The 12962-nt window shown below is 40.8% G+C and overlaps 2 protein-coding genes across 2 annotated transcripts; one reads left to right on the forward strand and one right to left on the reverse strand.

Moving 5' to 3' along the window:
• Positions 1–1183: 1183 nt before the first annotated feature.
• Positions 1184–7632, reverse strand: cxxc1b (CXXC finger protein 1b). Its single transcript, XM_014969221.2, has 14 exons — positions 7473–7632; positions 6404–6519; positions 6091–6191; positions 5834–5970; positions 5583–5738; positions 4368–4514; positions 4188–4298; positions 3933–4111; positions 3003–3210; positions 2802–2912; positions 2657–2706; positions 2473–2569; positions 1665–1817; positions 1184–1569 (listed from the first exon to the last, which is right to left on the reverse strand). Exons 1-14 carry the CDS (start codon positions 7473–7475, stop codon positions 1423–1425), a joined length of 1716 nt encoding a protein of 571 aa, XP_014824707.1. The 5' UTR covers positions 7476–7632; the 3' UTR covers positions 1184–1422.
• A 3830-nt stretch (positions 7633–11462) lies between these two features.
• On the forward strand, positions 11463–12933 carry LOC106904760 (uncharacterized). The gene is made up of 4 exons (XM_088005378.1): positions 11463–11592; positions 11662–11766; positions 11849–12070; positions 12647–12933. Exons 1-4 carry the CDS (start codon positions 11466–11468, stop codon positions 12931–12933), a joined length of 741 nt encoding a protein of 246 aa, XP_087861504.1. The 5' UTR covers positions 11463–11465.
• Positions 12934–12962: the final 29 nt, after the last annotated feature.

Here is a 12962-nt window from a genome sequence, read left to right on the forward strand (position 1 = left end):
AAGCATTAAGAAATCCGACCGTCAGAGGAGTTGTCAGTTCACCATACGCAGCAAGTTATGATGAACATAAGTCATTGTTTTCAATGATAACTATATAGATATACATGTGTTGTCATGGTTTCAAAGTGTATTTAAAGCAGGTCTGGCTGCAGCTAGAGTCAGCTACAACACACGCTCATGTAAAACTCACTTAACCGCTAAGTCAGGATGCCATACAACTGTTAATAACAAAGTGTATGACGATCTACATCATGATTCTATGTTGCTGATTAAATAAAATCATATGGTAATGACAGCGTATGCATGTCTGAGCTAAGGTATGACTATCTGACAACGTATGCTGATCTGACAGAACACCGTGATCTGACCTGACAGAACACCCGTTCTTTGTTCTTGTAATGCTCTGTGTACACTGCATCATTATTTTATTTTATTATGTACGTTAATATTTAATTTAACAAATAACTGAAACAAGAACAAAAGAGCACGCAGAGCATGCACATTGCTCTTTGATTGTTTTTGTTCAAAGTGGCAGCTGTAATGTCTGCCATGGTGTCAGACTACCTGGCTTCATGTACTGGGATAGAGAGTGAAAACAGTCACGATGAGCGCCTTCTGTTTGGTTACTTCTTGCTTGTTGCTCCTTGGTCAGTGTTCATAGTTGAGCGTTATTTACCGTCAGGGCATTCCCTCAATTGCTATGTTTAATGGTGCAACAGTGGTGGTTTCTTATATGAGCAATATGGGCAAATGCCCAGGGCGTTATGTTTTTTGGGATGGCACGAGACCATCACACTTTTTAGCACAGAAATGGAATATTTAATATTGGTAAAATGTATTAAGTATTTAATATCTAGGTGTTTTATGGTAATATGGATCTTTCAGATTATTTTGAGAAGCAATTTCGATCATATTTTACATTTTATTGTATCATATAGCGTGGGCCGCTGGTCTTGGTCTCGACTCGGTCTCGACTTCCCTCGGTCTTGGTCTTGACTTGGTCTCGGACCCTAAAAGTCTTGGTCTTGTCTCGGTCTCGATACACTCTGGTCTTGGTCTTGTCTTGGTCTCGGGTTGGGTGGTCTTGAACACAACACTGGTGTAAAGGTATGAATATGTGTATGTACACATTCTCCAAGAGTAATGTTGGTGTAAACACATTAGTCCTGACACACACACAGAGCTCGTTTCAAGGCTTTATTTCTAATGTTCATACCAAAAACAGCAGTTTCCAAACTCAAATGTGGCTCCTCTACCACTATTAGGGAAAAATATATTATCATACAGACACTTTAAAATGGTAGAAAATCTTCTGTCATCAAAGCAGTAGTTAATCTAGAAGTTTACATCTTCAGCACACAATTATTACGTTGCTATGTACAGCAATCTGCAGACCTAAATCCAGCAACACACCCAGGCTGACTACCTATCCTTGTTGCTACGGAGATCAGTCGTCAGCGGGTCGTGCTGGATGGTCTGGTGCAACATCAGAGCCAGCAGACCGGCCCTGTTGGTCATTGCGGTCCTGACGTTCCGCTCCTGCTCAAAAAGCTCATCCAGTTTGTACCACTGTGGGAACAGAAAGAGGAGAGGTCATTAAAACCTGCTAAGACTTTTAGCTGTTGCGGCTTCCATGGCAACAAAGTGCCTCAAGATCGTCTTACCACTCTGACCCGCTCCAAGTCCACCTCAGCTCTCCTCAGCTTTTCCCAGTTGTAATGTTTGTTGCATTTCCTTTTGGACACCCTGCAGTAATCTCCTGTCGGCTCAAACACGTTCTTCACCAGAGGGCAGCCGCACACCTCATCCACCGGCACCTGGAGGGCAAGCAGAAGAAAAACAATCACAATATTCACATATTATATATGGTCAGTGGTGGGCATCATTAACTAAAAAGTTACACCCTAAAACACTAAACATTAGTTTCACTAAAGTCAAAGAATTACACCATCATGGTATTTAGAAGAAGCTAAATTGCTACAGCATCACAGCATTTAGCAGAAGCTAAAGAACTACCCCATCATAACATTTAGCAGAAGCTAATGCTAAAGCGCTACACTCTCTTGGTATTTGCGGAAGCAAAAACTAAAGCACTAGTCGATGCTGACGCTGAAGAACTACACTATCATGTTTAGTGGAAGCTAAAGCTCAAGCACTACATGAACACAGTATTCCGTGGAAGCTAATGCTAAAGTTCTACACCATAATGTTAGCGCAAGCTAATGCGTAAATGCTAACTTCAATTCAAATTACATCTGCACTTGAAAGACTACAACCCTTAAGGTCCGATTTAATTTTGATATAATTTACATATTCTATAACTTATCTTTATATCTTGTTCTATAGCAAGAATGCCAAAAGAAAAATGAGCTCTGCTGTTAGCCCATCAGCGGACGCGTGCCCAGCACCGAATACGGTTCAGTAGAGAAGCGTGGAAGCATTTCCACAGCCGATCGACGGAGGCTCACACACCTTTGGATCTCTGGAATGTTCTGGACACAGAACCTGCAGCCTCTTGCAGTAGGTCTTGCTCTGGGGGTTGTACACGTCACAGAAGAGTCTGGTGGCACTGAGGAGGAAATGAATAAAAATAAACGGCGTGGTCCAAAAACGCTAAATTCTTTGCTGAAACTCTGAAGCATCCTTTCACTCTTACCCCTCTATTCTTGTTGGATACATGGAACCAAAGGACGTCTGGCTCTCGTACTGTTGAGAGGAATCGTTTCAGAAACGGATGTTTAGAAGTAAAAATGCCTGCCTGCCACTCGAATCGCATTCTAGCTTTGAAGAGGCGGAGTCACCTTGGCGTAGCATCTCTCCATGTGTCTCAGCGCCACTTTCGGATTAATGGGATGACCGCAGGACACACAGAAAATCTGGAGATCTGTGTCGTCGCTCTCACCTTCATTCACCTACATAACAGCCGCCCCTCTGTTATTGTTTTTTTTACTTCTTCAAAAATACGTAGCAAAGAAAAAAGGAGGTGAGAATTGGGCTGTCACCTCCTCGTCCTGCTGAACCGCCTGCTGCTTGGCCTTGGAGATGATGCCCTCCAGCTCGTGGAAGCGCCGCTCCATGTCGGTGAGGCGGAGCCGGGCGTTCTGCTGGTCCCGGCGGATGCGCTCCAGTTGCTTTTTGCCGTGCTCCTCGGCGATGCAGGGACTCTGCTGCCACTGCTGGATCCGCTGAGGGAGGATCTCGTAGATCCGGCTGCAGGTCGGGGGGGAAAAACAAAGAAGAAGAAAAAAAAAAAGAAACCTAAATTATAGCAATTATGGAGAAAAAAGTTGACATTCTGATCTTATCCTCAGAAATAAAATAAAAGATAAGATAAATTTTGCTATATTACTCGCATATAGCCAGACAAAAATTATTTCTTCTATGGGTGCAATGATAAATCGGCCCCAGTATCCTTCATTTTGGGCAATCGGTCGATATATGCGAAACCGATATTATCTACATCAGCAGAGGACTTTGTTATTTAGCAACTTCAGCTTCATATGAAAAAAAAATTATATATATATATATATTTTTTTTTTTTAAGGAAAAATCAGTTTTGGACCAATTCTATTCATCTAAAGTTCTGGTTTTAAATTAGGGGTGCGGCAATAAATCAGCACAAATTTCATTCATTTTGGGAAGTTAGCAGATAATTATATTGCCAACTTATCAACTTTTCAGGTAAATAAATACATTAGAATCTGCATTTCAAGCTTTTTTTTTTTAAGAATCAGTAATCGGCCAGAAACTGGTAATCGGTTCACTTCTCCTTTAAACTGTATGTGTTACTTTGTGTCACATTAAAAAACCCGAATGCAACATACACAAGTTTGCTGTTCTAATGTGATGAAAACAAACAACAAAAACAAATCATGGGATGTGAAAACTTTTGCAAGCCCCAAATCAACATGGCGGTGTGTAGGAGGCGTTACTTGGCTGCCAGCTTCATGCCGCAGTCCTCGGAGCAGTACTTGGAGTTGGGCCTGGCTCCTTTCACACAGTTGGGCCCCAGACACTGACGCATCCCCCCGCTGTCCCGCAGTTCCCCCCGGTCGCTGTGCCGGTTCTTGTCCCTGTGCTTCTGCTTCTGCTTGTGGCGCCGCGACTCTTTCTGAACAGTCGGAGGGAGACGCGTCAAAGGAAGCGCGGCTCGACAACATCGTCGTCTCGCACGAAGGGAGACTCACCTTTTTCTCAATCTTCTTTTCCCGCCTCTTGACGTGCTTCACCTTGATGGCTTTCTTCCGCATGACGGGGCTGAAGGCCGGCTCTTCGTCGTCGTCGTCGCTCCCCCACGCCTGCGCGGACGAATCCGATGAGTTCCAGAAATCCAGAATGAGCGGCGGGTTTAAATGAAACCGACTCACCAGGTCACCGCCGAGTCCCGCCGCCCTGTACTGCTGGTAGAGCTCCGCCTCGCTGTCGTAGTCCTCGGAGTACCGTCTTCTTCTGTGGTAGGAGTTCTCCCTCCTCTCGCGCAGGGAGAGCTCCTCCTCCTTCACACGCAGCATTTTCTGAGGGGGAAAAAAAAAACAGTTTCGGTCGATAGGCAAATTCAAGCATTTTCAAGGTAAGTCTTCAAAACTTTTCCAGCACTTGCACACTTTAGAGATTAAAAACAATATAGATGAACTAAAGAAAACAGTTTCAGTTTGCCGTTTTCATATCATTTATTACACAGGCCTGTCACAACAACAAATTTAGCTGGACGATAAATTGTCCCACAAGTTTTTGCGATAAACGATAATATCGTTGCTTTGAGACCATTTTCAAGCAACTGAATGCTAATGGCTTAATAACACAAGAAAACAAGATCAATAATATTTAAATTCTAATAAACATTCAACACTGGAAGTGGAGGACATTTTAAATATCCAATATTAATAAACAAAACAACAAAGAAGATGAATGATGAAGTGATGAAGTCTCTGTAAACAAAATCATCCTTCAAAAAAATGGCTATACTGAAGACCTTCTGTCCAGTTTCTGGTGGAAAGAGAGAAAAACAATAAATCATCCAAATGGAAAATATTGATTTTGTTTTAATTCATTACGCCACTAATTGATTTACTGTGACAGACCTGTTGATCACTGTTATTTATAATATGTTGTGAAGCTGTTCTACAATCTACAGCAGGAACAAGATAAATTAAAACATAAGAAAATGTTTTAAAATAGCTCACACACAAACACACACTCTGTACACCCGATAGGTCTGAGAAAGTTAGAAAAAAAAATGTTCAAAGTTTTCTTCTTAGCAAATAGAAATAATTTTGGTAATTCTAACTGACCTAAAACAGGCAAAGCTTAGACTGATTTTGCGTCAAAATGTGGGGAAAAATGAGACGCATTTATCTTTTTATTATCTTTAAACTAAATAACGCTTTCTAAATGTTTTAAATCAAACACTAGATTGTGCTTTATTACAAAACTGTGTGCAGTTTGATTGTCAAGAACGTTACACAGAAATGAAGCACTTTTTCCAAACCTTGGGAAGACAAAAAAAAAAAAAAAACATCTAATTGAAATTCAAGAACAATCTGGGACTTGAAGCAGCAGCCTGAACCCTGAGAACGACTCACCCTGGCTCGAACCTCGCACTGCCTGAAGCGGCACTTCTGTCGGATCTTATTGGGCCCTCCGAACTTCTTCATGTCCTTGCAGAAGTCGCACTGGGCGCAGTCCTCGGTCCGTCTGCACGGCTCGCATTCCCCGCACATGCGCACCGACCGCTTCACCTGGAGACCGAAACGTCCGAGGGGGAACAAACACGGCTCAGCTCCTGCGAGCGGAGGGAGTTTTGTCGTTTCCAAGCACATCGGTTGCGACCTACTTTAGATCCGCGCCGTCTGTCGCTTTTGTAGTCCGGAGTGCTCGGCGTGCTGTACTGCCGCTCGGTTCTGTCCGAGTCTGGCTCCTTCTCTCGGCTCTTCTTGGACCTGTATTTGACTTCCAGCAGTGGGTTCTCGTCTTTTTTTTTTTCGGCCAGAAAATATCAAAATGAAAAGGAAATAAAAAATTAAAATAAGAAATACATGTTTTGTTTTTTAAAGGAGGAAAAAACTGCAACAGAAAATTAAAAGCGCCGACCTCTGCAGCTCATGCAGTACCACTCCTGGATGGCCTTGGCCATCTTCTCCGTGATGCTGATGCAGTGCCCGTGGAACCACTCGTTGCAATTGTCACAGCCGCTGCAAACAAGAATGACACGGCATGAATCTATGTTTCCAAGTACAACAGCATCACTGGTTTCTTTTAAAACAGGATGGGTTTGCAAATTAGCCTGTGGTTAGAAAACCTTCGTTAAGAAAAAACAAAAATTCAAGCCGTTTTTTTAAATCATGTAACGTTGTTTACAGTGCTGTCCTTGATTGAATAAACTTGAATTGAATTGTGAGCTTACATCATGAAGCAGTTGATGTCTGGCTTTCGACAAATGCAGTAAAGCGGAGCGTTTTCCCCCTCCATGCTGCTGCTCTCGGGGCCCAGTGCAGTGTCCAGGTCCGACAGCTCGCTGTCCTGAAATATGAAACGACACGCAGGGTTAGAGCAGAACGGTGGGAAAACTGTTCTGTCACATTAGCTTTAAGTGTAGAGGGTATCTGCAATGAAGGTGCCAAGAAGGCAAGTGATCAGCGATGACTTTAGAGTAGTGACAGATGCTGCACATCAATCTGTGACGGATAACAAGACTATTTCAAGGCTATGATTTTCAAAAAAGTGAGGAAGTTTATTCACAAGTGGATATTTAAGGAAGATGTTAATCTTTTCAGGAGTCAAAATAGTAAAAAAAAAAAAAAAAACTAAAAATACCCAAGAGCCTCATGTTCAACTCTAGTTCTGTTTTTTTGACAGTAAAAGCCAAATTGAAAAAGCTGGGTTTTAAGTGGACTGTTTTTCAGCCATTTTGTTCCTACTTATTCAACTTTTTTCTAAGGACATAATTTTTTATTATATTCTGAAATGTAAACTCCTAGATTTGAAAGAGGACGTACTTATTTACGTATTTCTAATTAAGTTCTAAGTTCCAGTTCTTGAAAGTGTTAATGAGCATAAAGAGCCAGCAGAACCAGGACATTTTAAGGTGTATGCTAATCCCTGTTTGTAGTTTTTAAGAAGAAGGAGTCTGTGAACTTACTGGAGTTCCGTGTGAGAGGAAAACATCCCAATAAGATGTTTTGTTTACACAAACACACCTACACTGTGCAGGCTAAAGTTAGCATAAGCTAAATTCGTACAAACAATAAAAGTTGTTAGGGTAACTTGATGGTATAGTTAGAATTCCAAATAAAATGACCATTTTCGTTATTATTTATCGGTTACAACATGGCAATTATTTATCCACGTATAACATTTTCAGACTCCCGTGCAAAGTAAACGGCTGTGTTACCGACTGGGCCCAGACAAACTACCCATTCTCGGTCTCCAGAACACACGCTCGGTCATAAATAAATTACTGTTTGCATACTGACCATTTTGTGTAGTCACGCAGACTTCCGCGGAGCAGCAACCAACAACAATGAAATTAATGTCACAAGGAACTAAGGACCGTCGTTTCTTTAGCTAGCATTATGCTAACTGTACACACGGATATGACTTCGGACGAATTCGGCTGCGCTCGTTAATTCTCGTAAAACATTCTTCTTCTTGAAATTTATTGGCGGTCGGCAAGAAACGTTAGGTGAGCATTACCGCCACCAACTGGTAAGGAGTGTGAACCACATGACAAAAAAACTATATCCTATTATACAATTTACACTGTTTCAAAGAATCAAATATAGCCTGATATCCTCTGCTTCCTTTTTGCAGTAAATCAACAATGTCAAATTTCATTTTCATATTACTAAGGTTCCTAATTAACTTGTTTCTCCGAATCGCTCATAAAACATTCATCTTCTTTTTTTGGCGGTTCCCATTCCTGGGAGGGTTACGACTTACTAGGGAAACGCTTATGGGTCTTACTTCCGGCGCCCACCGGAAGTAGCAGTATTTCATTGTAATTTGTAGGATTTTGGCTAATCTATATTCATGATAGAAGTTACATATCTCTTTTCGGTTATTGTACAATATTTAGTACAACTTGTTTGCGGACATGCCGTCTGCTATCAGAGAGCTGCTCAGTACAGAGGATCGTAATTATGAGTTTAATTACGGGGAGCGACAGGAACACAGCGTTAAGTTTTCTAACGGAATGACCGTGAATTAGCAGCACTGCTAGCAGCTCGTTTCTCTGAAGAGCTGACAGTAATAAAGAAGATAAAAGCAGGGACGTTCTGAGCTGCTGTATAAAACAGCAGGACTACATAATATTAGCTTAGTGTGATGTGAATTTGATTTTTCATTTGAATTTAAAAAAATTGTAAAGTTCATGAAGTGGCTGCAGCAAGTGTGTTTTATCATTATGCTTGGGCCAGCAATAAATTTCTTTAAGACAAAATAAAATATCTTGGTTTATTTAGTCCATCAGAACCGGAACCTCGAGGTTCTCCGTTGCTGAGTGATTCTGCAAATCAACACGTTGCATCAAAATCTGTGACCCGTCATTTTCTGTGACCGCAGAGGGCTATGTGGATTGTTGGATGTGCTAGATGCGTCAAACTAACCAAAGAGTTCAAATCGCGTCAGAATAGCCCTGGAAGCGCCTCCACATAGACTCTGAATGCAAACCAGATGTGCCTGAGGCTCAAAACGCATTTGGTGTGAACGCACCATTATATGTCCAGTGTCACATTATGTCCATCATATTAGGACCAAAGCCCGGTCCTAATATGATGCTTTGGGTCAGGGGTAACATTTAGAGGTAAGATGCTAATAAAGTTTTAGTTAAGGTTGGGGTTAGGAATAGACTTGGTTCGGGTTAGGGGAAATGTCTGGGTTAGGCAAAAATGCAGCTACTAAAATGAAGGGAAATCAATGCAAAGTTCTAATATGGGTTGAAATAGTTCCGACAAACCTGTACAGCATTTTGTTTTCTAAATCGTTCTATAAATAAACAATGATGATACAACGTTAGCTTGTATTTCTGCCAATTCCATAGCTGCAGTACACCAGTAGTATAATGTGTTTAATGTGCTTAGATACATTCAACGTATTAGAAACCAATCAGAACCAAAAGTTTGCCTTTTGGTTCTGATTAGTTGTTTCTGGACTGTAGCAGAGCCAGATGAATTTTCACAGATTCTCTGTTTCATATTCTACTGTCTCTGATACCAATGGAAAAGCATTCTTTTTCTATGGGAGTTGATAAGCAACCAGTCCTAAAGTACTGCCATCTGCTGGAAGTGCGCTTCTAAATGAAATTACTGGACTCTATTCATCATCATCTGTTGAAAAAATTCTGATGCTTTTCTTAGAATTCTAAAATTAAATTTTTTTTTTCTCCACAGTAACCCTAATATTATTTTGTACCACCTGACAACATAAAATAGGCTAAAAAAATCTCAAAAGTCAAGACATCACACCCCTTGTCTAAAAAAAATTTATTCAGAGAGTAGAAACAAAGTCTCTACAGTTAAAAGAAAGTGTTACAAAAATATATTTCTAAGTCTAAATCTCACGTTTGCCAAAAGGAAAAAAAAAAACAAACAAACATCATACCAAGAGTTAAACATGGCCGTCAGGGTCTGTTTGCTTCTTCAATTTGCCATAAATATTGGAACAGTAAATTCTGTTCTCTCCCAAAATGAACCAATCATCAGTTCATCACAGTTCAAACACAACGGGAAGCAGGAAATTATTGGAAGCACACCAACAAGTCGAGCTTGGAGCAGCTAAAAGAAGGAAAGGAGGCGATGGAATCAAAATTAGGAAATAAATCTAAATCTAAATTTGAGATCGTGTGGAGTCATTTTTAACTGAGTTAAGGTAACTTTGAAGAGAAGAGTGAACTAAACTTCCGCCAGAGAGATGTAAAAGACTGGTTTATTTATTTAATCAGAGAAACGATCATTTGAAAACTAAATTAGATTTTTACTAGATTTTTACTATGTTGAAATGCATTTGATGATCTGAAAAATGTGACAGTGACAACAACAACAAACAGAAGGAATTTGAGAGTGAATAAGTTTTTCACAAAAATAAAAATCAATGTGTTTGAACTAAAGAGAAATAATTTCTCCAACGTCTTTTTAATAGCCTTTGTGCTTGCAAAAATCTTCTATTTATTAAAAAAAAAAGCGGCAAAATTTTTTTTTTGAAATGAGTAGTTACTAAAGAAATTTGTGTATGCCTAGACTGTGTATGTGTGTGTTTAAGAGAGCAAGAGAGAGCGGACGGATGAGAGAGAAAGGAAGGGGGGTAAAGAAGAGAGGCTTTACTGCGAAGCTGTGGCTTCACCCTGGAATGTCTTCTTTTGAGGAAACGGTTGTAAGTACAATTTATTCCCTACGAACCTCCGACAGGCAGCAAAACAGACGGATAAACAGCACATTGTGGGCTGATCTGAATCAATGAATGTTAATCTCTTGAGGCTGTGAATCTTAGCCTCAAGAGACTGAGGTCAGGGTTAGGGTTAGAGTTTAGCTTGACACAATCTATACAATACAGCATAGCATGCCTTATGGACGTCAGTTTGTGAGCAGAAAAACATCCGATATTTCCACATGAAATATTGGATTATTCTTTGCGTACATGACCGGCGATGTACACAAAGAGAACAGGAGCCCAGCTCACTCACAGAGCTGTCAGGATGTCCGTGTGTTCTAATTCATCTACTTCTTAAATGTGGGCAAAATGGAGATGAATAATAGATTAACTTCAATGCCATTTGCAAGTTGTCTACTCATCACTAACAGCTGAGAAACCTCAGCTATTGATCTGATATATGGTCTCCGTCGTTTGACCTAGACTCAGTGGCGTGATAAGATCTTTATTCTCCTTTTGTCAGCTTCCTTAATTTAACTTGCAGGATGGAACTAAAATATTAATCTTACGTGACGCGTTCAATGCAGACATCTCGTTTCTTTGTGTATCCGGTGGTTACAAATTTAAGGTGCCTTACAACAATATTCATGCCTACTTTTTTATTTTTTACATTAGTACCAGATTTTTATCAGTGTTTTATTAGAATTTTAGCAGCAAATAATATATGTACTTCAAAAGTTTGCCATGACTTTTGGCTTTAGTTCTCAAATTTTAATTCAAAAACAGGCCTAGGCCTTTGTTTGTTCTAGAGGGGAATTAAATGCAGTTGTAACTCACATTACCTAAGTATTTTCAAAGAGTCGTCGTGGATGGTGATGCTTTAGGCAGGAACTAATTCCAGTAGTAGTCAGTCTTGCTACTAATGTCAAGAGACCTCTGACTTAAGATTGCTTCTTTTTAACACTCTTTTGATGCTAACAGCTCAGTTTTCATTTAAAATCCCAATAAAACACATGAATAAAGTGTAAACATTTTTACACACTCCACTTCCTTGTTCCTCTTTAACAGAGCAAGGCAGATTGTTTCTCAGACTGAACGTTTCAATGGATGACAAGCAGATTTTTAGAGGGATGACTGGAGACGGGAAGGAAGAATATGACGAAATACTGAAGTCCCGGTATTCACAAACCATGTCGTCAGAGTCGGACGCTGAAGCTGCGGATCGAACGGGTACGTTTAACAGGAGCATGTGACAAAACTTTACAGAGAGAAATGGAACAACGATGTCTCGTCTTCCAGGATCTTTTACTGAAGTCAACAGCATGTCAAGACATATTTCCACTGAGGACATGGAGCTGTCTTCAGCTGAAGTCTCTGTGATTGTATCACCAAATCAGACAAGAAGTAAGATCATCATTATGGTTTATGACTAGGCCTTTCTGCTGCTTATTGTTAGTTTTGTTCTTTTACACAGAGGAGACTGCAGTGGAACATGATGTGCAGATTCACTTCAAGAGTGGATTGACCACAGCTGTGTACGTCTGCAGCCCATGTTCTGTGGAGGGACATCAGCCGAAACCTTTACATTCCCTGCTGCCGCCCTTCACGGAGATCCGCAAACTCCCTGATGTGAGCCAAACACTGACCAAAACCAGAGTTCAAGACAGCCTGAAAACCTCGTCAGCTAACATCGAGCCAGGTGGAAGTGGTAAGGTAGCTGGTTGTGTTTTTGCAAATATTCTTTTGTTGGTATTTGATTATAAGAAAATGTGTAATATTTTATATTAATCACATCAAATTTTATTTTATTTCCACAGTTCTTATGGTTATTTGCTTTAGGATCCTCCATAGCAAAGCAGCTGGACGGTTCCTTTGGCCTATTCTTTCTCAGGAACTTTTCCATTTCTTTGGTTAGCTTAATATAGTAGCTTATACCAGTCAAAAATAACATAGAAATGAACTATTTTAACTTATATTTTATTTAAAATTAAATTATGATAAAAAAATTTTAAGCTAAAAAACTTAAGTTTAATATTTTTTATTTTTGCAAGTTTTTTCTCTTACCCTCCAACTTTCTGATGCCCATACAGTGCCCCCTAGCGGCATCACTGTTGAAAAACAGTATTATAGATTACCAACATGGAAAATACACTCCTATCCGCCAACTCCTGAATAAGTCATAGGCCACTTTAAGTTTTATGTTTAATCAAATGTTTGTGGCTCAATTTGCACCGTTTTCTTTTAGCTCGTGTTTCACTTTTAACTTTGTCTTCCTCATCTCGAGACCTGTGTGCTGCCATCCTGCTGGGCTGTCTCTTCTGCCGGCCCGTGGACTGTCTAACGGAGACCTTCCGAGGGTGCACCGTGTGCTTCTGCACGCTGTGCTCGTCGCTGTTCGGCTGCGAGCCCGGCGCCCTGCGGCCTCTCCTGGAGTTCACCCGGACCTGCAGTCCGTGCGCGTGTGCCGGCGCGCGCCGCTTCCTGTGCGACTGCGCCGGCTGCGACGTCTGCCTCCCGGTCACGGAGTGCCTGGACCTCGCCATGGAAATCTCTCAAATGCTCTACCACTGATGCGCCGCGTCGAAACAGAGGAGACAGAC

Source organism: Poecilia mexicana, unplaced genomic scaffold (assembly GCF_051168715.1).
Source record: "Poecilia mexicana isolate PSO_F unplaced genomic scaffold, ASM5116871v1 scaffold_5, whole genome shotgun sequence".
In the NCBI taxonomy this organism is placed as follows: domain Eukaryota; kingdom Metazoa; phylum Chordata; class Actinopteri; order Cyprinodontiformes; family Poeciliidae; genus Poecilia; species Poecilia mexicana.

Coding starts and splice junctions, on each gene's coding strand:
- cxxc1b (XM_014969221.2), bottom strand. Junction 5,971..6,090: donor GTACTGCATGAGCTGCAGAG/GTCGGCGCTTTT, acceptor AAAAAAAAAAAG/ACGAGAACCCACTGCTGGAA. Junction 4,112..4,187: donor AAAAGAAGATTGAGAAAAAG/GTGAGTCTCCCT, acceptor CCGACTGTTCAG/AAAGAGTCGCGGCGCCACAA.
- LOC106904760 (XM_088005378.1), top strand. CDS start 11,466: ATGGATGACAAGCAGATTTTTAGAGGGATGACTGGAGACGGGAAGGAA. Junction 11,593..11,661: donor TGAAGCTGCGGATCGAACGG/GTACGTTTAACA, acceptor CTCGTCTTCCAG/GATCTTTTACTGAAGTCAAC. Junction 12,071..12,646: donor CATCGAGCCAGGTGGAAGTG/GTAAGGTAGCTG, acceptor CCTCATCTCGAG/ACCTGTGTGCTGCCATCCTG.